The sequence below is a fragment of the Bubalus bubalis genome, chromosome 3 (genome assembly GCF_019923935.1).
Source record: "Bubalus bubalis isolate 160015118507 breed Murrah chromosome 3, NDDB_SH_1, whole genome shotgun sequence".
In the NCBI taxonomy this organism is placed as follows: domain Eukaryota; kingdom Metazoa; phylum Chordata; class Mammalia; order Artiodactyla; family Bovidae; genus Bubalus; species Bubalus bubalis.
In genome coordinates this window covers 18,880,510-18,901,515 of record NC_059159.1, presented here as the reverse complement: position 1 = coordinate 18,901,515, position 21,006 = coordinate 18,880,510, and the positions used below count along the sequence as shown (strand labels likewise).

The 21,006-nt window shown below is 50.9% G+C and overlaps 1 protein-coding gene across 3 annotated transcripts; it reads right to left on the bottom strand.

Moving 5' to 3' along the window:
- Positions 1 to 3,498: 3,498 nt before the first annotated feature.
- Positions 3,499 to 20,870, bottom strand: ITGA2B (integrin subunit alpha 2b). Of its 3 annotated transcripts, none has more exons than XM_025279986.3 (30): positions 16,482 to 20,870; positions 15,096 to 15,217; positions 14,911 to 15,008; positions 14,636 to 14,804; positions 14,281 to 14,330; positions 14,158 to 14,203; positions 13,939 to 14,064; positions 13,520 to 13,567; positions 13,323 to 13,366; positions 13,141 to 13,194; positions 12,966 to 13,018; positions 12,545 to 12,756; positions 10,179 to 10,361; positions 9,887 to 9,932; positions 9,685 to 9,789; positions 9,542 to 9,597; positions 9,296 to 9,447; positions 9,013 to 9,138; positions 8,377 to 8,444; positions 7,964 to 8,165; positions 7,284 to 7,376; positions 6,967 to 7,046; positions 6,579 to 6,659; positions 6,358 to 6,454; positions 6,106 to 6,258; positions 5,889 to 6,005; positions 5,277 to 5,390; positions 4,946 to 5,047; positions 4,627 to 4,743; positions 3,499 to 3,815 (listed from the first exon to the last, which is right to left on the bottom strand). In XM_025279986.3, exons 1-30 carry the CDS (start codon positions 16,667 to 16,669, stop codon positions 3,759 to 3,761), a joined length of 3,159 nt encoding a protein of 1,052 aa, XP_025135771.3. In that variant the 5' UTR covers positions 16,670 to 20,870; the 3' UTR covers positions 3,499 to 3,758. The 3 variants fall into 3 exon arrangements, with proteins under 3 accessions (XP_025135771.3, XP_006060607.3, XP_044794826.2); XM_006060545.4 differs by having other exon boundaries at positions 7,964 to 8,111; XM_044938891.2 differs by lacking the exon at positions 14,911 to 15,008 and having other exon boundaries at positions 16,482 to 16,494.
- Between the last annotated feature and the right edge of the window lie 136 nt (positions 20,871 to 21,006).

Below are 21,006 nucleotides of genomic sequence, written 5' to 3'. Positions count from 1 at the left end.
ATGGCTGCAAAGTGCTGCATGCCTGCCCCCACCCCTGACTTCATCTGGATTCCTCGCCTGCCTTCAGCCCAAGGGTCTCCTTTCTTTTGCTTGAATACATCAAGCCTGTTCCCACTTCAGTTCAGTCGCTCAGTTGTGTCTGACTCTTTGTGACCCCATGGACTGCAGCATTCCAGGCTTCCCTGTCCATCACCAACTCCCGGACCTTATGCAAACTCATGTCCATTGAATCGGTGATGCCATCTAACCATCTCATTCTCTGTTGTCTCCTTCTTCTGCCTTCAATCTTTCCCAGCATCAGGGTCTTTTCCAATGAATCAGTTCTTCACATCAGGTGGCCAAAGTATTGGGATTTCAGCTTCAGCATCAGTTCTTCCAATGAATATTCAGGATTGATTTCCTTAAAACTGACAGGTTTGATCTCCTTGCAGTCCCAGGGACTCTCAAGAGTCTTCTCCAACATCACAGTTCAAAAGCATCAATTCTTCCGTTCTAAGCTCTCTTTATGTTCCAACTCTCACATCCTTACATGACTACTGGAAAAACAACAGCTTTGACTAGACAGACCTTTGTTGACAAAGTAATGTCTCTGCTTTTTAATATGCTGTCTAGGTTGGTCATAGCTTTTCTTCCAAGGAGCAAGCGTCTTTTAATTTCATGGCTGCAATCACCATCTGCAGTGATTTTGGAGCCCCGGAAAATAAAGTCTCTCACTGTTTCCATTGTTTCCCCATCTATTCGCCATGAAGTGATGGGACCAGATGCCATGATCTTAGTTTTCTGAATGTTGAGTTTTAAGCCAACTTTTTCCCTCTCCTCTTTTACTTTCATCAAGAGGCTGTTTAGTTCTTCGCTTTCTGCCATAAGGGTAGTGTCATCCGCATATCTGAGGTTATTGATATTTCTCCCAGCCATCTTGACTCCAGCTTGTGCTTCATCCAGTCAGGTATTTTGCATAATGTATTCTGCATATAAGTAAAATAAGCAGAGTGACAATATACAGCCCTGACATGCTCCTTTCCCAATTTGGAACCAGTCTGTTGTTCGATGTCCAGTTCTAACTGTTGCTTCTTGACCTGCATACAGATTTCTCTGTATTACGGTAGACTGGTATTCCCATCTCTTTAAGAATTTTCTGCAGTTTGTTGTGATCCACACAGTCAAAGGCTTTGGCATAGTCAATAAGGCAGAAATAGATGTTTTTCTGGAACTCTCTTGCTTTTTTGATGATCCAGTGGATGTTGGCAATTTGATCTGTGGTTCCTCTGCCTTTTCTAAATCCAACTTGAACATCTGGAAGTTCATGGTTCATGTACTGTTGAAGCCTGGCTTGGAGAATTTTGAGCATCACTTTACTAGCATGTGAGATGAGTGCAATTGTGCGGTAGTTTCAGCATTCTTTGGCATTGCCTTTCTTTGGGATTGGGATGAAAACTGACCTTTTCCAGTCCTGTGGCCACTGCTGAGTTTTCCAAATTTGTAATATATTGAGTGCAGCACTTTTACAGCATCATCTTTTAGGATTTGAAATAGCTCAACTGGAATTTTATCACCTCCACTAGCTTTGTTCATAGTGATGCTTCCTAAAGCCCACTTGACTTCACATTCCAGGATGTCTGGCTCTAGGTGAGTGATCACACCATTGTGGTTATCTGGTTCATGAAGATTTTTTTGGTACAGTTCTGTGTATTCTTGCCACTTCTGCTTAAAATCTTCTGCTTCTGTTAGGTCCATACCATTTCTGTCCTTTATTGTACCCATTTTTGCATGATATGTTCCCTTGGTATCTCTAATTTTCTTGAAGAGATCTCTAGTCTTTCCCATTCTGTTGTTTTCCTCTATTTCTTTGCATTGATAACTGAGGATGGCTTTCTTATCTCTCTTTGCTATTCTTTGGAACTCTGAATTCAAATGGGTATATATTTCCTTTTCTCCTTTGCCTTTAGCTGCTCTTCTTTTTTCAGCTATTTGTGAGGCCTCCTCAGACAACCATTCTGCCTTTTTGCATTTCTTTTTCTTGGGAATGGTCTTGATCACTGCCTCCTGTACAATGTCACGAACCTCCGTCCATCATTCTTCAGGCACTCTATCAGATCTAATCCCTGAATCTTTTCATTCCTCTCTCTGCTTATCTCATCACAAGGGCTTTCCCTGACCACTTTCCCTAAAATGTCAGCCCTCTCCCAGCACCAATTATTCGATCACTGTCTCCTTATCTTTATTTTGACCTCCACTGATCATACATTAGTTTGTCCGTTCTTTCCTCCTGGTTGAATGTAAGTTCCATGAGCTTAGGGACTTTGTTTCATCCCTTGCTCCATCCTAGCACTGGAACAGGACTAGGCACATGGTAGCTGCTCCGTAAATATTTACTGAACTCATGAACCAACACATCTCTCAGCACTCCAGGAGGACCCCCCCACCACTACTCACTGGCTCCAGCCTCCACCGTGGGACAGCTGTGTTCCACTCCCAGCTCTCCTGCGAGCTCCCTGCCTGTGCCCTCATTCCAAACTGAAGACCCCTCCCCTTAGTGGGGAAGAAGGAACAGCAAGCAGCAGGGTAGCCAGAGAGCAATGCCTGCTCTTCTGTCCCTGCTGAAACTCTGCCTTCCTCAGACTGAGGGCTTACTCAGCCTCCCTCTGCCCCTTCTCACTCTGAACATCTTTTTTTTTTTTTAAGATTTTTTTGGGGTATGGCTTCCCTGGTGGTCTAGTGATTAAGAATACCTCTGCCAGTGCAGGGGACATGGATTCCATCCCTGGTCAAGGAAGATCCCACATGTCTGGAAGCAACTAAGCCTGTGTGCCACAACTACTGAAGCCCAGCTCACTGCAAGGAAAAGCAGTCCCGGCTCCCGGCAACTAGAGAAAGCCCAGGTGTAGCAAGGAAGACCCAGAGCAGCCAAAAATAAAAAATAATAATAAATAAATCTTACAAAACATTTTTATATGGACCATTTTTTTTCTCTTTATAGAATGTTACAACATTGTTTCTGTTTTATGTTTTGATTTTTTGATCCCATCAGAAATCGAACCCACACGCCCTGCATTGGAAGGTGAGTCTTAACCACTGACCACCAAGGAAATCCCTGAATACAGCTTTAAGGACCTTTTTTTATGAGAGTGGAGACAGTGTATTACTTCCCCAACCCTCAACTCATCTTGGGGTTTATTTCCTCCAAAATCATGGAAAAAAAATATTTAAATTCACCCACCAGGGACTCAGCCTCCCTTTTCTGATGCGCCCAACCCCCCTCTCACCCAACCACCCTGAGACACCCCATCCTCCTCCAGTCTCACTTGGAGGCTCTGCCATCCCTTTTCCCTTGTTCCACTCTTTTGCTCCTGATACTCCCCAAAGACAGTAATTTGCACCCTAACCCTGGCAGAGACCTCTCTGCTCACACTTCTTCCAGTCCTAGATTCCTCAGCCCAAACATCACCTCAGGCCCCTCTCCTCTTCTGACCCCCAAGAAGAGGCAGCATGCTGTGGAGCTGGGTTCCAAGTTCTTTATTAGGCAGCAGAAGAGGGGGTGACTCAGCTCTGAAGGGAGGGAGAGGACATCAGGAGGCAGAGAGATGCTGGCCTAAGTAGATGACTCAGGGTCCATCTGATCTCCATCTCCACTATTAGAATGTCATCCTCCCAGCCTTGGGCAACCAGAGACGGGGCGGGGGCGGGGTGGGGGCACTCATTGGAGAAGGGACACAACATCACACCCAGCCTTGCTGCCAGGACAGAGATGTGTGGGCTCATCACTCCTCTTCATCATCTTCTTCTAAGGGTGGACGATTCCGCTTGAAGAAGCCAACCTAGGAGGTGCACAGGGGCCAGGAATGGGGTGTAAAGGTGAATTTTTCAGCCCCAGAGCAGCAATGGAGAATGTATGCTAGAAACCAGTCAGCCACAAGGTCCTCACCCTGGACCAACACAATCCCCACTATATGATCAAGTGGAGGCATTTCCCATTTAGAGATAATGCATGAAACAAAAAAAATTTTTAAATTTTGCTTTTCATTTCCTGAATTTTTCTTAAGTACTGATGATTATGTCTCTATATGACTCCAGCGTGTGATGGTATATATTTGATTACTATAAGTCTAATGTATGTTTTCCCTAAAAGCACTGTGGCTTTTTAGGGTTTGGACACTTGAGTGAGTTTGAGAACAGTGCAGGTGTTCTCCAGGGGCAGAGGAGGGAATGACCCACCAGGGACACATTGGAGCAGGAAGACCTGGGTCCTTCTAGGGGAGGGACAGAGCAGGGAGGAGGTGAAAATTCTCAGGGGTCAATGGATTCCAGAAGGCAAGACTCAGTCCCTGGGACTCCTGCTCTCAGGGGGAACGGGTCTAAAGGACTTAGGATTTCAGGTGCCACCTCTCCCAGGGACCTGTGCCCTGGAAGAGATCCTCTGGAAGGTGACATTCTAATAGTGGAAATAGAAATCAGATGGACCCTGGGTCATCTACTTGGGCCACCATCTCTCTCTGCCTCCCTGTGGGATTGCCTGCCCTCCTCACCTCCGACCCCCACCACCTCAGTTCTACCCTCCCCACACCACCACCACCCCCCCCCCCGCCCCCGCCCCGCCCACCACCACCTCAACCTTGCTTCATGCCTCACCTTCCACATGGCCAGGATCAGGAATGTGAGCAGCAGCAGGCCGCCCAGCACGCCTACCAGCACCCACCATATTGGAATCTCTCTCTCCTCCGAGACCCGAAGCAGCTGCGTCTGCACCTGAGGGGAGACCCGCGGGTCTCCTCAGTCAACGGGACACTTGCCTTTCCCAGAGACTCAGACTTGCGAGCCGGTGACCTGCGGCCAAGCCACCTCCTTGTCCCACCTCTCAGATCCAGGCAGTCCCGGCTGGGCAGGGACTCAGGGGAAGACCAATGGGAGACCCGCGGGACCCTTTCTGCCACCACCATTCCACACCCACCAGAGCTTCCCCGCTGGGCAGGCTGAGGGCAGGCACGGAGTAGGGAAAGGAGGAGACGTTGAACCAAGCGTGCGACTGCAGCACAAACTGATCCAGGGGCCTCTGTATGGGGTGGAGGTGAAAGGCGTTTACCCGAGGCCTGTTGGTTGCAGGAGTCCCGGCCTCGGACTCGGCTGTACGGGAGATCCGTCCGGGCCTAATTCTATCCACTCCAAATTAAATCCAGCCCTCACTCTCTCCCCGCCCTAAAGCCCCGCCTCCTCCCAAGCTCCGCCCCAAGTACATCAGGCCCCGCCTCTAGAAGGCCCCGCCCACCCGCATCCGGGTTCACCTCTTGGAGGATGGGCATTGACAGCAAGGCCAGCACCGTGACCATGACCCGCTGCCCGCGTGCCATCTCCTGCAGCTCACACTGCACCACAGTACAGGGCGCCGAGTCGCAGCTCTGAGGGGACGAGTCGCAGCTCTGAGGGTCCCCAGCCCCTACTGATCCATTATCACCCCCATCATAGGACCCAAGTCAGAGGGGGATAGGGGGTCGAAGAGCTTGGGCCAGGCCTCCCTGTCGCGAAGGGCCTCAGATTCAAGCTTGGGACGTTATCTTTGAATGGGATTGCTTACACTGTCCCAGAGATACGGGGAAAGGGCAGGAAGAAGTGGGTCAATCGTATAGCGTTCAGTACTAAGCCTTATTGTAACCCTGCTTTGGCATTTATTCATTTTCTTTAATGTACTGGATACCTTGAAATATACAAGTGCTCCCCCCCCACCCCCACCCCAGACACAAGGCGAGCACAATCCTTCATATTCACCTGGAGGTCCCTGTGAGACCAAGGTGACCCACACGAGGTCCCCACCACACCCTTCTCTCTCCTCTGCCTCCCATCCCCTCTGCCTCTGGGCCCCAGGGTGGCCCCAGCTGGAGACCACAGAGCCTGCTCACCACCAAGATTGGATCTTGGAGCCTTGAGGGCTGCTTCTCCTCCAGCAGGACGGCCTGTCTGCGATCCCGCTTGTGGTGGGCTGGGGAAGGGCTGGGGGTGGGCAGCCTCCATTCCAGCTGAGGAGGCAAAGAGGCCCTCAGGTCTCATGCTCTGCCCATCTGCCAGCCCTCCCACAGGGGCCCTAGTTGATGGCTAGGGATTCACGCAGGCTCTCACCTGGAGGGGGTTGGGAGAGGGCTCTGAGGCGCACTGAAGGCCTCCCTGTGGATGAATATCCAGGATGTAGAGCAGGTCTGAGGGCTGTGACTGGCTGGGGAGGTAGAGGTTGAGGCGGAGACCACTTACAGCACCAGGGCCATTGTTGTGGAGCTGGCAGGGTGGTGGCGGCAGGATGTTAGGAGGCTCAGCACCAAAACCAGCTCCTGGGACCCTCCTACCCCAGCCTGGGGCCCAGAGCCTCCTTCCTACCTCGTAGGTGTGCTCCACTTTGGGGCCCCAGCTGTCAGAGCTGTTCTGCCCATTGCCTTCTTCTGCAGCCACCACCAGGGAGGCTGGAAAGGAATTCCTGCAGAGGCCCGAGACCCCCAGAGTGAGCCTGGCCCCCTGACTTGCCTGTGGGGGTTTGCCCAGGACCTCCTGAGCCTCAGGGCTGTGCCTGCCAACTCCCTTTTGTTTCCCTGGCCTCTCACCCTCTCAACTCCACATGGGCCACTGCCCGGACTGGCACATCCAGCTCCACCATCTCACTATTTGGATTCTGGCTGTTCTTGCTGTAGGAAGGGGGCCGAGGAGAAACAGATCAGGGATACCAGCCCAGTGAACATTAGGACTCTCAGGGCGGGGGGCAGGGGAGGGAGGGCAGAATATCAGAGGGCTCAGGAAGAGCTAACTCCATAAACAGCACACCACTCTAAAGTTAGTTCCTCTAGGGCTCCAAAACTCAAGTCTCTGAGGAAGAAAGGAAACAGGGAAGTCTGAAGAACATGCCTCCTAGAGAACACTACTGTGTGGCGGGCATCTGAGGGTCTCTGTGTGGGGATCAGACAGGGGGAGGGAGTGCCCCCCAGTCTAGTATACCTCCTGATCTGCAGCAGGAAGGACACCTGCTCCCCAGCCTCTTCCAGCTTCTCCACGCTCACCCACATTATGACTTCTATCTGAGACACGGGGAGGGCCAGAGTCACTGTCCAGATGCCCACTCTGAATGTGGCCTCCAGTCCTCGTCCTGAAGACCACTCAGAGAGGGAGTCACTCACCCAAGACCACACAGCCAGGGAGTGAGAGGACAAGGATTCCAGTCTGGAGCCATCTGACTTCAAACCCAGCCCCCGAAACCCAGCTGTCTATGAACCCCTGGTAGAGGAGACCCAGCACCCAGGCCTGAGTGGCCTCACCTGGGCGTTACTCTTCATGGGGTTGCCCAGCTCACACAGCACCACCTTGGTCTCATTCTCCTTCTTCTGGTTACAGATGAGTCTCTCAAACCCCTTCGGAGAAGCAGTTCCAAGAAAGAAGATGGTTACACAGCATCCCTTATATATTTAAGGTCCCTTGGAAAGTCAGGGTGGGGAGGATTCCAGGGTGGGATGGAGGGTTTCAAGGGGAGGTGGAATTCAAGGACTGTCACATTCCTGTTTATGTATTACTGTGTATTACTGTATGTATTACTATTCTTTTTAATGATTAAAAAAAATGAAAACCACAAAACATCACATGGAGGGTAACTGCATTGTTATAAACTGCATCAGTAAAATAAAAAATAAATACACACCTATGTAAGTATCCATTTCGAGAAAAAAGAACGCAAGGAAATCCAAATTTAACAGCACAGAAATTTAAGGGAAATCCAAAACCAAATCTAAACGGTGGCTCCTGTTAACAGTTATTTCCTGATTTTATAATCGAGTTCTTGAATTGTATGCCATTAGCAAATATTCCTCTTTCAAATTAGAGGGGTAAAAAAAATCGGAGCTCTTGAAGGAAAGCATAGACAAACGGGAGCTATCAGGTGGGAGATGAGAATCAAGGCTCCCACACTTCCCAGGTCCCCATGGACGCCCGGGTTGGGGCTCACCTCCATGTTGCTGACAGCCCGCATGTAGTGGGCGCCTGGGGGCAGGTACACAGCCAGCTCAGCCTCGTAGGCTCCCTCACCCTCATTGGCCGCATCCATTCGCAGCTCCAGCACGTTGTCGGCTCCAATTAGGAGTGGGGAGCCCTTCCTGTGGCGGTTGAGAAGGGAGTAAAGCCAAGGAGGCTGGGTCCAAGCCCAGGGGCTGGGATGAGGAGACAGAGTATCAGGATCCAGGTGAGGAGGGGCTGTCTCAGGGTAGACAGGGAGGGTTGGGGGGGCAGTGGGAGGTGTTGGGGGGCAGTGGGCGGTGTGGGGGGGCAGTGGGTGTTGGGGGGGCAGTGGGCGGTGTGGGGGGGCAGTGGGCGGTGTGGGGGGCAGTGGGCGGTGTGGGGGGCAGGGGGCGGTCTTCTCACACGCTGGCGGTGAGCTGCAGCTGCGGCACACACAGGTCATCGTCCCCACAGTCCAGAATGATGCGGGTCTAGAGGGGACATCTCATGTGGGTGGGTAGGTTTGGGGGTCACAGTGGGTTTGGGGAGTTAGAAGGTTTGAGAAGAAAAGGTTGATGATGGTATCAGAGCTTTGGGGTTTGCCTCAGGGTTTGGGATGATGTCAGGGCTTTGATGATGCAAGGAAATCCATCAAACGTTAACAATGTTTCCTGTTAACATGTATTTCCAGATTTTATAACTCAGTTCTTGAATTGGATACCATCAGCAAATATCCCTCTTCCAAATTAAGGGAAAAAAAAAAAAACCACAGCTCTTAAAGGAAAGCACGGAGAAGTGCAAGCTCTCAGGTGGGAGATGAGCGGGTAGACATCAGGGTTTAAATGAGAGTTTAGAGGTGATGTCAACATCTGAGGTTTATATGAGGCTTTGGGGGTATTGAGATTTGGCAGTTTTCATTAGGGTTTAGAGTAACACCAGAGATTAGAGGTGACATCCAGGTTTGGATGTCTATTTGGATGTCAGTATGGACACCAACCCAAACCTTGACAATCTTGCAGGGGTCCTCCCCCTCCCCTGCCTGCACCTGCCCACCTCTACCTGTTCCTGGACGTGGGTGTCTCCGTGCAGCACGAGAGCAGGGGCTCCTCCATCCTTCTCCGGCGGCAGGGACACACTAAAGCTGAGCACGATAGGGCTTAGCTTGTCCCGGAAGTCGGCCTCATCCTAAGGAAGGGGGCAAGAGATGGGCTGTCTTGCTACCACGTACCCCACCTACCCTGTGTGTCCTGCTGACCACCCCTGCAGTGCCTGGCCCCATGCCCCAGGGCTGGATTAACAGGCTCTGCACACCCAGCCCTGCCCACCCCCAGCCTGGGCATACTCGGAGGAAGGCCGTGGCGGTGGAGCAGTTGGGGTTGTGTCTGCCTCTCAGATCCAGGTCCAGGATGGTGCCTGCCTGCTGAGAGTCCAGCAGTAGGACCCGCCGGCCCTGGCGGGGCTTCTGCCGGTCCAGCTGCAGCTCGGCATTCAGGTCTGGCCCAGGCAAGTGGGGCACGTCAGAGTCTCCCAGGCCAGCCTCCAGCGGAGCCCAGGCCCACCTGCCTCCTGTCCCCAGGGTGCCACTCACGCAGCTTCTCGGGAATGTTGTGCCCAGTGGCTCCCACACACATCTGGATGTTAAAGCTGCAGAGAGATGAATGGGGCTCAGGGACTAGGGTCACCCAGCTGAAGTCCTAGATCCTGCTTGGCCCACACCCTCCATTTCCTCACCAGCTCACTGGGGTCTTGGTCTGGGACAGGACACAAGTCTTCACAGCAGGGTTCAGTGAATCTTGCACCATCAGCTGGACAGTGACCATCACCACCGGCTGAGCCCTGGTGGGAATTGGGAGGCTTGACTTGGTGGCCCCTCCTGACCTAGTCTCTGATGGGGTGGGTTCTTCCCCATCCCACCCCTGGAGCCAGCGCTCACCTGTATACCGCGACCTTGCTAGCCCCGTAAGCTCCCACAAGCAGGTCTATAGACATTGTGGGAAGGAGGGGAGGTGTCAGAATGGTTAATTAGAGAGTTATGGGGTCTTCATCTAATTTTCTCAGGGGTTTCCCACACTACCTACCCCCATAGGAGGTTTGATCTTGCCCCCCAACCCACAGAGTTCTCAGTGGGGCACCAGGTCAGGTTCAAGCCCCTTGCTGTGTCTCTCAGAATCTCCAGCTAATGCCCAAGGGCCCTTCCTGTCTAGTTGGAGGCAGTCCAGGGGCACCTGGGTATCCGTTGTCATCGATATCTGTGGCACCTCGAAGGGAGAAACCAAAGCCAGAGCCTGTGGAGAAGGGGCTGTCTAGGACCTGGGAGGGGGATGGGTTAAGCCCCTCACTCTGACCCAGGTACACCAACACTTGGCCTTGACCGCTGGGACCCCCGTAGGGGGCGGCTACTGCAACATCTGGAAAGAACAACAGAAAGGGAGTAGCTATCTGTTATCCAGTCTCTCTAGGCCCTGTAACATTTTCCTGAGCTCTTTCTCTAGGCAGACCCCAGGGAACCAGGAGAGGAATGTGGGGGTCAAGGAGGCATCTGCCCCACTCTCCAGGAGTTTACACTGGGTGGGAGGAAGACCCATCAAGTCAGATTATTGTAAAAACAGTCTAACAGCCCTCACTATCTATTGAGGACAATATATTGTCATGATTTCTTTTCATCCTGAAAACTAGGCATTATTATTCCCATTTTAAAGGAGAAAATAGAGTCCCAGAAGATTAAGTAACCAACACCTGCTAAATATTTGCCCCCTCTTCAGCTGGGGCATGCCACTCCCACCATGTAAACCCAGGGTCACACCATGGGGTTGTCATCACTAATAACTTTAATGACAACTCTTGAAAATGTAATCATCATTAATAACAATCATTAATAATCTTATTAATCTATAAGAATTCTTTGCATGTGATGGCAATTAAGATCTTTGATATATATATATATATATATATATATATATATATATATATAGTAACTGTCTTTCCCTTGCCTTCTGACTTCATGGTATGTTTCCTGTGCAGTTTTTTTCTTTTAAAGATCTACTGACTTTTCTGATAGACTCAACACAGTCTCGTCCAGTCACCTGATCTTTGGCTTCCCTATCTCTCCACCTATTTTCTAAACATTCAGTTACCCTTGCCATATCCTCAGCCATCCCGCCCCATTGCCAGTCCTGGCCAGATCCCACCACACTGGCCACCATGAATTCCTGACCTCCAGCCATCACTAGGGGCCTCCGTGTATGCCTAGCAGTCCCTCAGGGTTTTCTGCTCAGCACCTATTTCAAACCTTTTCTACTCAATCAAGCTCCCTGCCTCTCACTTCCTTCCCAAACAGAAGCAACCAAACTGTTGTGCTTTTTGCTCTTCTCCCCTCTTGACCCTAGAATAGTGTCCCTCCTACCCCTGCCACTAGGCTGAGCATCCCAGCCCTGCATCTCTCAGGCATTGCAGGGACCCACCTCCAGCTCACTCCCTGCCCCTATTTCCCCACAAGATCATTTTCCTCCACATTCCACCTACTCCATAGTCTTTACAATTAAAATAGCCTTCCTTTGATCCTCATCTCCTTTCAGTAATCACCTTTCTCTTTCTCCTTTCACAAACTGGTAGAAAGAGCAGTCTACTCTGGCTGCCATCAGATCTTCACGTTCATTCATACCTTGCACCATGCTAGTCCTGAATTGGTTCTTGTCACTGTCACCAATGACTTCCTTCTTGCTAAAGCCCAGGAATACTTCTCCAGCCCCATCTAATTGTATCTTTCAGCAGCATCTGGAGCCACTGACCCAGCTTCCTTCTGCTTCCAGCACTCTTCCTTTGAGTTCTGGGCCATCAGATCTCCTAGTTTCCCTCCTATTCCTCTGAACATCCCTCTGTCTCCTTTCTAGATCTACTTTCTCTGGGAGTCCCCTAAGTGCTCTTGCTCCCCAGGGCTCTCTCCTGGGCCTCTTCCCACACTGCAAGCTCCCAGGGCCCCATCGACCTTCCCCAATCCCCTATCTCCCATTCAGACCTCTGTGCTGGAAATGGAGGAAGTCACACCCAACTGTTCTCTGGATATGTCTGCCTAAGGCTCCCAAGCCTTTCATGATCAAACAAGTCCAGGGAATTCCCTGGCGGTCCACTGGTTAGGACTCCATACTTTCACTGCCAGGGGTATGGGGTTCGATCCCTGATTGGGGAACTAAGATCCTGCAAGTTGTATAGCATGGCCAAAAAAAAAAAAAGAAAAAGACCAAATGAGAGCAGAGCTGAACTGCTGATCTCTCTCCAGGCCTGTGGCAAGACTTGAGTTTCAGGCAGTGAAGGGCACCACCACCCACCCAACTCCTCTCTCTTAGCCCCACCTGCAGTCACCCATCAAGTTCTAATAATCTAAGTAATAACTATCTAGAACTCACCCTCATCTCTAACTCTGCTGCCAAAGCCCACATCCCAGTGGTCACCATCTTTTGCCTGGACTAATGCAAACAAATCCCGACTGGTCTCCTTTAACTCTCTCCTGCTCAAAGCCCTTCTTGGCTCCCTCTGCCCTCAGGTCAAATTCACGATCTTTGCCATGGCATAAACCCCTTCTCTCTTCCCTTACCGTTGTACCCATCCCGGTTGAGGTCTCCCAGAGGTGCAATGGCTGAGCCAAATCGCCCATAGAGCTGTGTGCCAGTCAGCAGTAGGTTGGGGGCCCCCAGCATTCGGGCGCCTCGAGCCTGCAGGAACAAGTACACACGCCCCACCTCGGCCAGCTTGCGGTCAGCACGGCTCTCCATGTACAGTGGTGCACCCACCAAGAGGTCATGCCTCCTGCAGGCCCAATGGGTGGTTATGTGGGGATGGGCTACAGGGATGCTGTGGGCCTGAGCTCAGGCTTATCCATCCTTGTCCTCCCGCTCCCCTCAGTGGTCATGTGTGAGTGAGGGCTGGGAAAGGAAGAGACGGGAGACTGAGGGTAGTCAACACCTCTGGTAATTTGGGACCCAAGTGGGTAGGGGTGGGGGCGCCTGGCTTCTCACCCATCCCCATTGACGTCAGTGACGGCCACTGAGTGCCCAAAATATGAAGCCATCTGCAGGAAATGGGGCACTCCTTAATTTCTGTCCTCATACTCACACTTCGATCCCACCATGTCTCGTGGAATATTCCAGGGTCTCAATTCCCTTGCCTTGGCCACCCCCACCTGATCCTCACCTGCTCTCCATGCAGCTGGTGCAGCATCTGGTGGTACGAGTCCAAAATTTCCACCTGCTCAGAAAACATACAGGAGCATGTCACAGTTGACCTCACCACAGAAGGGCAGGAAGTTGGGGGGGCGGGGGGCGCGGTTCAGGCTGAAGAGTGAAATCAGTGAGGGGTGGACAGAGGGCACTCACCGCTCCCAGAGTCCAACTCCAGGTGGGGGCACCGAAGACATACTCTGGGGAGAGTCGGGCCCAGAAAGTGAGGTCTCTGGAACCCCCACCTGCCTCCCGCCTGCCCTTCCGAATCCCAGGGAGATTTCAATGCCGTCTTGGAAGTGCTCCTTTCCGGGCGGGACTCCCCAAACCCCACCCCTAAGTGAATTTCTTGCCTGTAGTGTTGGGATTTCCGTCGAAGTTGCCCACGGCCACGGAGTACCCTGAAGGCACAGTGCGAATTAGTCCTTCCGGGAGGGTGAAGCAGGGAAGGGGCCCGAGTGGGAAGGGAGGGGACTCAGAGACCACCCAGTTCAAACTCTGCATTGCGGAGACGGGGAAATCGAGGCCATCGAGAGGTCAAGACCTGCCCGAGGCCGCGAAGCGAATTCAGTGCGAGAAGTCAACGTGCTCGCCATTGGGAGCTGGGCGGTCTGCAGAGGGTAGGGAGAGGGAGCTGCCTGAGCAGAGTGGGGGCGCCTTAGTCCTGGAGCTGGCCAGCCAAAGTTGACAATGGGGCATTCCTGCAGGGGTAGGACCGGGCCGGCGGTGACACTTGAGTGCTAGGAAGCCTCGAAGGGAGGTGCCACGTTACCCCGGTAGCCATCGTAGTATTGTAAGTGACTCTGGTCGTAGGTGAACTGGGTGCGCACGTGCCACAAAAGGGTGCCTGGGCGGTAACTTGAGATGATATCGGCGATTGGAGCCCGCGCCAGGAGACCTAGGGCGCGTGGGACAGTTGGTATGGGCGCCCAGGAGTCTGGGGTCTGCCCGGGTCGAGAGAAGGGAGGGAGGTGTACGGATGGGCACGTACCTACGAAATAGTACCCGCCAGGAGCCCCAAGCACCAGCTCCCCAGCCTGAAATAGAAGTTCTGAAGGTGAGAGAGGGTCCTGTTTGGGGGGACACCCCCACGCCGTTAATGCTCCCTACTCGCCTGAGTGACTACCGAGCTGAAGCCGGCTTCGCAGTAACGCCTGTCGTCTCCTAGAGAAGGCAAAAAGGAAGGGTCAGCGAAGCCTGCTCTGGAGGGTGGCGCGGGGCCGGGAGGCGGGGTCAAACGAGGCCGGGGCCACAGGGTAATAAGGGGCGTGATTTACTATCGACACCCAGTGGGCAGAGCATGGGGGTGGAGTCAGGAACTGGGCCCTCTGGGCGACCCCAGACTGCAAGCAGGATTTGGGAGAGTTGGAGGACAGGAAAGATCGGGTGAAGGGGGCGGGGGTGGGGGGTGGGGAGCTAATGGATAACCGCCGCGAGTGGGCGGAGCCGAAACGGAGAGCGGAGCTCACTGAAATAATTTCTCTCGTAAAACTGGCTCATTTTGTTGGCCCGGCAGGGCGAGTACTCTGTGCGGTCGCCGTTTTGGAGCTGAGCCACGAAGCAGCCACCTACGGGCGTCTTCTGAGCCTCCTCCTCGTTCCTATCTAGGACGTTCCAGTGCTGCCAGGGGGCGCAGGCCTGAAGCAGAGCCAGAGGGGAGTGGGGAAGGGGCGGGACTCGGGTTCCTCCCTCCACGTGTCCCCACCCTCCGTCTGCTCCCTGATCCCGGTCCGGTAGCGCCCACCACAATGCTGTCTCTCCAACTAACGACCGACGCCCCGAGTCCTTGCCCAGCCTTGAAGGTTTGGAAAGTTTGGGTGCCTATGCTTCGCGTTTCATCATCTGGAGGGCACAAGAAGGGGGTAGGGTGCTGAAGCCCGGCTGTCCGCGCTCCTTGTAGCCCCTCCCTTTCTCTTGTGCGAGACTCACAGAGGTCGAAGGGCAGCGAGATGCACTGGCCGCCCTCGGCCTTCCAGGGGCACAGGAAAACGCCGCCGGTCTCCTCCTCTCTGCGGCCCAGGGTCCGTGGGGCGCCCACCACGACGGACACACTGTATAAGAAAGCTGGGTGAGCGCTCCGTGGATTCTGGGGTACCCCGTGCCCCAGTGCCTGTGCCGGGAGCACTCCTCGGAAGGGCGGTGTGCCTTGAGGGTCACTGGATCTTTTCTCAGTGAGACGACACAGACCATAGAAGCAAATCTTTTCATTTTACGGCCAGTGAAACTGACGCCCAGCGAGGAAAGTCACATACCCATCAGTAACCGCGGAAATTAAGGATAAAACTGAGAATATAACTTAGTAGATCTAGGTTCAAATGACAGCTCTACTGTATATAAAAGGTGGACAATACCAATCAATGCTGTCAGGAGAAGTAAATGAAATAAACGCATGAAAAACATTTATGCCAGTGCCAGCCAAATAATACATAACGAGGGCTCCAAAAATGCTGTAATTTTTTTTTCTTTTTAGTTTGCAGGATGTTTACTAAGAAGTGCCCATGAGACCAGTATCTGTGAAAAGGAGGAGAAAGAAGCAGGAGCAGGCAGGGGGCATTGAGTTGAGATTCAGACCGAATAATAGCCATGGGTCAATGTCCTGGGAACTTTGGAGCTAGAAAGATCCTCAGAACTGTCTGGAGTTGAGATGAGAGAGTCAGACCCTTAACCTCTCCCCTCCCTCCACATTCCTCATTGACTGCTTCCTGGGGCACATTTGGAAGTGGGGGAGATTTGAGAGAGGTGGCTCTCTTCAGCAGAGGCAACTCCCCAAGGTGCTGATACTTAAAGTTCATCTGCTATTGCTATGCTCTGAAGCTGGACCTTAGTGTCCATCGCAATAAGGAACTAGCTCAGGGTTGTTCCTATAGCGAGAAAGAGCCAGGACTCTAATTTTAGCAGTCTGAATTTGCAGCCTGATCAATCCCAACCAATAATGCTCTATTGCTTCTTTTCAAATATCAATCGTTTTGCTGGGTTGAGGGGATTGGAATAGAAAAACAAAGTGGGAGTAGACAGACAGTTTCACAATTCTGCAGGTCAACTTAAGACATGTGCTCCTTTCTGTATTTCAAGGGGATGAGGGTGGAGTGGGTCATAAAACTGACCCTTGAGGAAAAAATAAGGCATCAACATGGGTCTCCCCTTTGTCTTTGCTCTGCTCAGCTCCCCACTTGTGCCTCTCACTGACACCCCAGTATTCCTAACAAGAACTCAGCCCAAATAGACCCTGGAAATCACTTTGCTCAACCTCTATCACAAATGGGGAACTCAAGACCCACAGAAGCAGTGATGGTGGGGAAGTTTCCCAGGGCTCACCTCCCATTGCTGTTCTTGTAGAAGTCCAGTGAAAACCCAAAGTGGCTGCCATTAGGGCCTGTGTAGACGGTGAACTGCACTGAATCCAGGTTCAAGGCCCAGGTTGGAGGCACAGCACCAGGTCCCAAAAGCAGCTGCACCCACTCCAGAAGCCAGAGGGCACGAAGTAGACACAGAGCTCTGGCCATCTTCCTTCTCCCACAGCCTCCTAGGCAGTACTGGGTTAGTGGCTTCCTCTTTCAGTTCCACCACAGGAAGTCTTTCCTTATCAACCTGAAACCTACTTGCTGAGTAGTAGGCAGAGTCCTGGGCCATATGGTTTCTAGGGTTGCTGGGAAGAGAGTAAGTCCACCCTGGGGGTGGATGCTTATGGTTGAAAGCCAATTCTTCCCTTTTCTTGAACGTATTTTATCATCAAGTCCTGCTGGTTCTGCTCAACAATGTCTCTCAAATCTTCATTCCATTTCTGCTACCACCACGCTAGCCTAAACCACCACTGCTTCCTGCTTGGGATAGTGCAACATGCCTCCACTCTAGCCCAGTTCTACAGGTCCTCCTCCCCGTCCCCCACAGTTCCCTGCGCTGCCAAGGCACACTGTGACTTGGTCAGAAGTGGGGGAAGGAGTGAGGAAGCTCCTGGCCCCTGATAAGACCTGAGGCTGCTGTATCCTTAAAAGAATAAGGCACTTATCCACTTCCTCCTTCTGGGACCTTTGGCAGCTTCACTCAGTCATATTGGCACAACAGCTTCCTCACTCACCCTCCATCTGGGGCCAAGTCTTAATGTGGCCACAGCAATGTAGCCAGTGCTGGGGGAGGGGTGGTGAATGGATCCTGGCTGAAGGGAGGAGATGGGGATAAAGTGGAGTCATCCCAGGGTGTTTTGGCTCACAGGCTCTAAGATTTGCACCAGCTGTTCAGTTGAAGGCAGGTCAAACTCCTTCTTGGGTGACAGAGCTCTTGTCCAATCACTAAGACTTGATTTTAGTGGGGTCATTGCCTAGGGAATGCCTCCTCAATTCCTCGGGCTGGCACTCTGGGGTTAACACACAGGGGTGCGGCACTGATCACTCTGCTTAGTCACGGTCTGTTCACTGGATTTTGTCCACGGGCCCCTTGAGAATGAGGTTTCTTTCTGGTGCCCCAGGACCTAGCCAAGAGCCCATCACACTGTAGGCATTGCCGACAGACTGAACAGCAGCAGGCACTGAGGACTGGAAGATGCAAATGCAGGCTCACTCAGTGGAAAGAAAAGGAATAGTTTTGAGCAGAAAGGGCATTTTTTAACGGATGTTCAGAGGAAGAGGAGTGCCAAGCAAGTCTTACTGGCACACTGCATTGTCTTCCCAAAAAAGCAGGTTGTCAGGAAGGAAAATTTAAGAGATCTGCTGGGGTAAAGAACATAGTCACATTGCTTTTGCTCATATTTTCTTTTTAAATATTTTATTTATCTGGCTGCGTTGGGTCTTAGTTGCGTCATCTGGGATCTTTCCTTGCAGTGCACGGATTCTGTAGTTGCGGTGTGGGAACTGTTGCTCCTTGGCATGTGGGATCTTAAGTTTCCCAACCAGGGATCGAACCCAAGTTCTCTGCATTGCAAGGTGGATTCCACTGGACTACCAGGGCTGTTACATTTTCTGATCAAACTTAACCATCATCTTATCCCACCCAACTCCCCAGGCCATTCTGGAATCCCTGCAGCACCGCCTTTGTCCTCATAATTCACCTCCTTTGAGCACACAGCTCAAAATCCTATCCCGTTCTAGGTTAGAAGCACCTTGAACTTTAGTCTGGGCCTCCTCCACTGCTGAATTCCCAGTGCCAAGCTCACAGCAGGCACGTAATACTTACCTTCCACCCTCCCAGTCCTCAGCTGAGTGGAACTGTATTACTGGTGTACCGTGTGTAGCCCCAAATTAACTCACACTTCACCAAGGTTTTTAATACATTCTCATTCTGTTGAAGACATTCAGTGGTAAGAGATACAAAGACAGTTGTCAAGGATCCTTAAAAAACTTAGTCCAGAGAGAGTTAAGACATGACATGAACACATATAACTGCAGCAGAATAGTAAATGCCTTGAAAAAGGTAGGGGTGATACCTAGCTGAAGTCATTTATATTATCAGCTTCTTCATAACAACCCTATGAATTAGCTACTATTATGTCCACTTTAGAAATGCTAAAACTGTGGCACGGGGTTTTAGGTAAATAGTCCAAGTGTACACAGAGTGGCGAAAACTGTGTGTCAAACACATTTGTGCTTGAACTCATGTTCTTAACCATTGTACTATATTGCCTTTTGTCAGAGAATGAAGGGGTTTTTCAACACAGGAAGTAACAGCAGAACAGAGGTCAGTTATAGAGAAAGGTAAGTAGTCAACACAGGAGAGGACTGGGGCATGAGGGTGGAATGAAGGCTGGAATCTCATCACTGCAGGTCCCTGAATGTCTGAGAAATCCGAACTTTAATCCACAGGAGATGGAGAATCAGATTTTTTAATTAATAAATCAGAGAATAAGATACATGATAAGTGGTGCTCCAATCAGAATTATACTAGCTGCCTATGGATAGAAGGGATTAGAAAAGGCAGGACTTAGTGGGAAGATCAGATGGATGGTGCCTACCATCCTCTCAGTTAAAGGTGATGAGGCCTGAACCAGGGTACTGGTGGCAGGAGCAAAGGAGGGCAGAGATTACACAATCAGCAACTGCCATGTGGTAGGGAGGTGTCAAAAGTAATTCAGAGCTATGCTGGCTGGCTGGCAGGATGGGTACTATCATTAACTCAAACAGGATCAGATTCGGGAAGGGACAGTTTTGGTATTCAATAAAGATTCTATTCCTTGTGGGAGTTCTGTTGGGGACACAGCTGGGTTGACAGTAGGCAGAGGAGGGCTGACACATTGCTCTCACTTTTCCATCCCATCAGCCTAAGTCTTTGAATCTCTCAATGAATGTTAAGCCTTCATGAAGTCAACAATTGCTGAACTACCATGGGTCTGGCAGTGAGCTAGGCAATGTGGAGGATATAGAGAAAAATCTTCATCTTTGATGTTTCCTTGCTAAATCCTGATGCATAATCCTGTTATTAATAGTATTTTGCTTTGCTTTTATCTTTCTTGAACACATAATCAAAATGTTACTGAAAGTGTTCAACTCCCTATATAAAACACTAGTCTAAGGGATTAAGAAAAAAAAAAAAAAGTACAAGAATTGGTCCCTGCACTCTCAAGAGTTTACTATTTTACTGGGAAGCAGCGAGTACTAAATGAACCACAATTCTGAAAATCCAGTATATCCGAGTCAGGGAGGCCAGCCAGGAAAAGGGTGCAATAATTCAGACACGGGATAAGGTGATGGTACCCCTAGCAAACAAGAATGGAAAGGGTTGACACAAGGCCTGAATTAGTCACTGAGGGTGTAGAGGAGGAAGAACTTCCATGTTGTAGCCCAGGCGGCTGAGGTAGGTAGCAGAACCCTTGCTGTAATCAGGCAGATGCACAGACCTTCACATGGAGGATCTCTACAGGTCAGTCTGCCTCTTTGCTGACACCTTGCCTGCTCAGAACACCACTTTTTTTTGGCTGTGCCACAAGACTTGGGGGATCTTAGTTCCCTGACTAGGGACTGAACCCAAGCCATGGTGGTGAAAATGCAGAGTCCTAACCACCAGACCGCCAGGGAATTTCCACTTTTCATTTTCTAACATCCTTTACTTGGGGGCGGGGATTTTGCTATTTTAGAGAAATAGGCAGATCTGAGTTGAGCATCCAACTCAAGGTTCAAGTTGAACAGCTTCTCTTTTCAAGGGGAGAATACAACTGTGTAAGAGTAGGAAAATAGAAATAGACATTGTACTGTTCCTTCTTGAAAGGCTGAAGAAGAGAGGAAACTAATTCATCACTACAGGACTATGGTAAGCATTTGATGCACAATCTCCCCTGCCTTTTGCATACAGAAGAGTAGAGAATTTTATCTGTTCAGTAACAATTAGCACACCCTTCCTTTTACCAGGTAGCTCTCTAGCACTGTACTCATAGTCAAGGGTTGAGAATAATTCAGGACTGGTACTGGAGGACTCAGGACTCTGGCAGGGAAGGCCAGGCAGGTGACTCATTTCAATTGCCCTGAAGTCCACTCAAAAGCCCCCAAATCGGGATTTCCCTGGTAGTCGAGATTAAGATTCCATGCTTCCACTGTAGGGTGCACTGGTTCAATCCCTGGTCAGGAAAAGATCCTGCATGCCACCCAGTGCAGCCAAAAAGAAAAACAAATCTGGGAGTTGGTGGAAAGGAGATATACATTCCAAGACATCTACGTAAGACTGACAGAAACTTAACCATCACTTCCTCCCACAATATAACGTTTCACCTCTACTTGCACAGACTGAGCTTTGAGAAGCACAATCTAAACATCATAAACAGCTGGTTCATAAGAATCTATCCTTTGACCACTTCATACAGGATGTTATTTGTGACCCATAACTCCATCCCTTCCCCACTCAGTGGATGGGGCAACAATCA

What these genes read in the sequence shown, in the direction of transcription:
- ITGA2B (XM_025279986.3), bottom strand. Translation starts at nt 16,669, where the DNA reads ATGGCCAGAGCTCTGTGTCTACTTCGTGCCCTCTGGCTTCTGGAGTGG. An exon ending in TGGCGGGTACTATTTCGTAG is followed by an intron (nt 14,065 to 14,157) that starts GTACGTGCCCAT and finishes CACGCGCCCTAG; the next exon opens with GTCTCCTGGCGCGGGCTCCA. An exon ending in GCCCATGTGGAGTTGAGAGG is followed by an intron (nt 6,455 to 6,578) that starts GTGAGAGGCCAG and finishes GGGCCTCTGCAG; the next exon opens with GAATTCCTTTCCAGCCTCCC.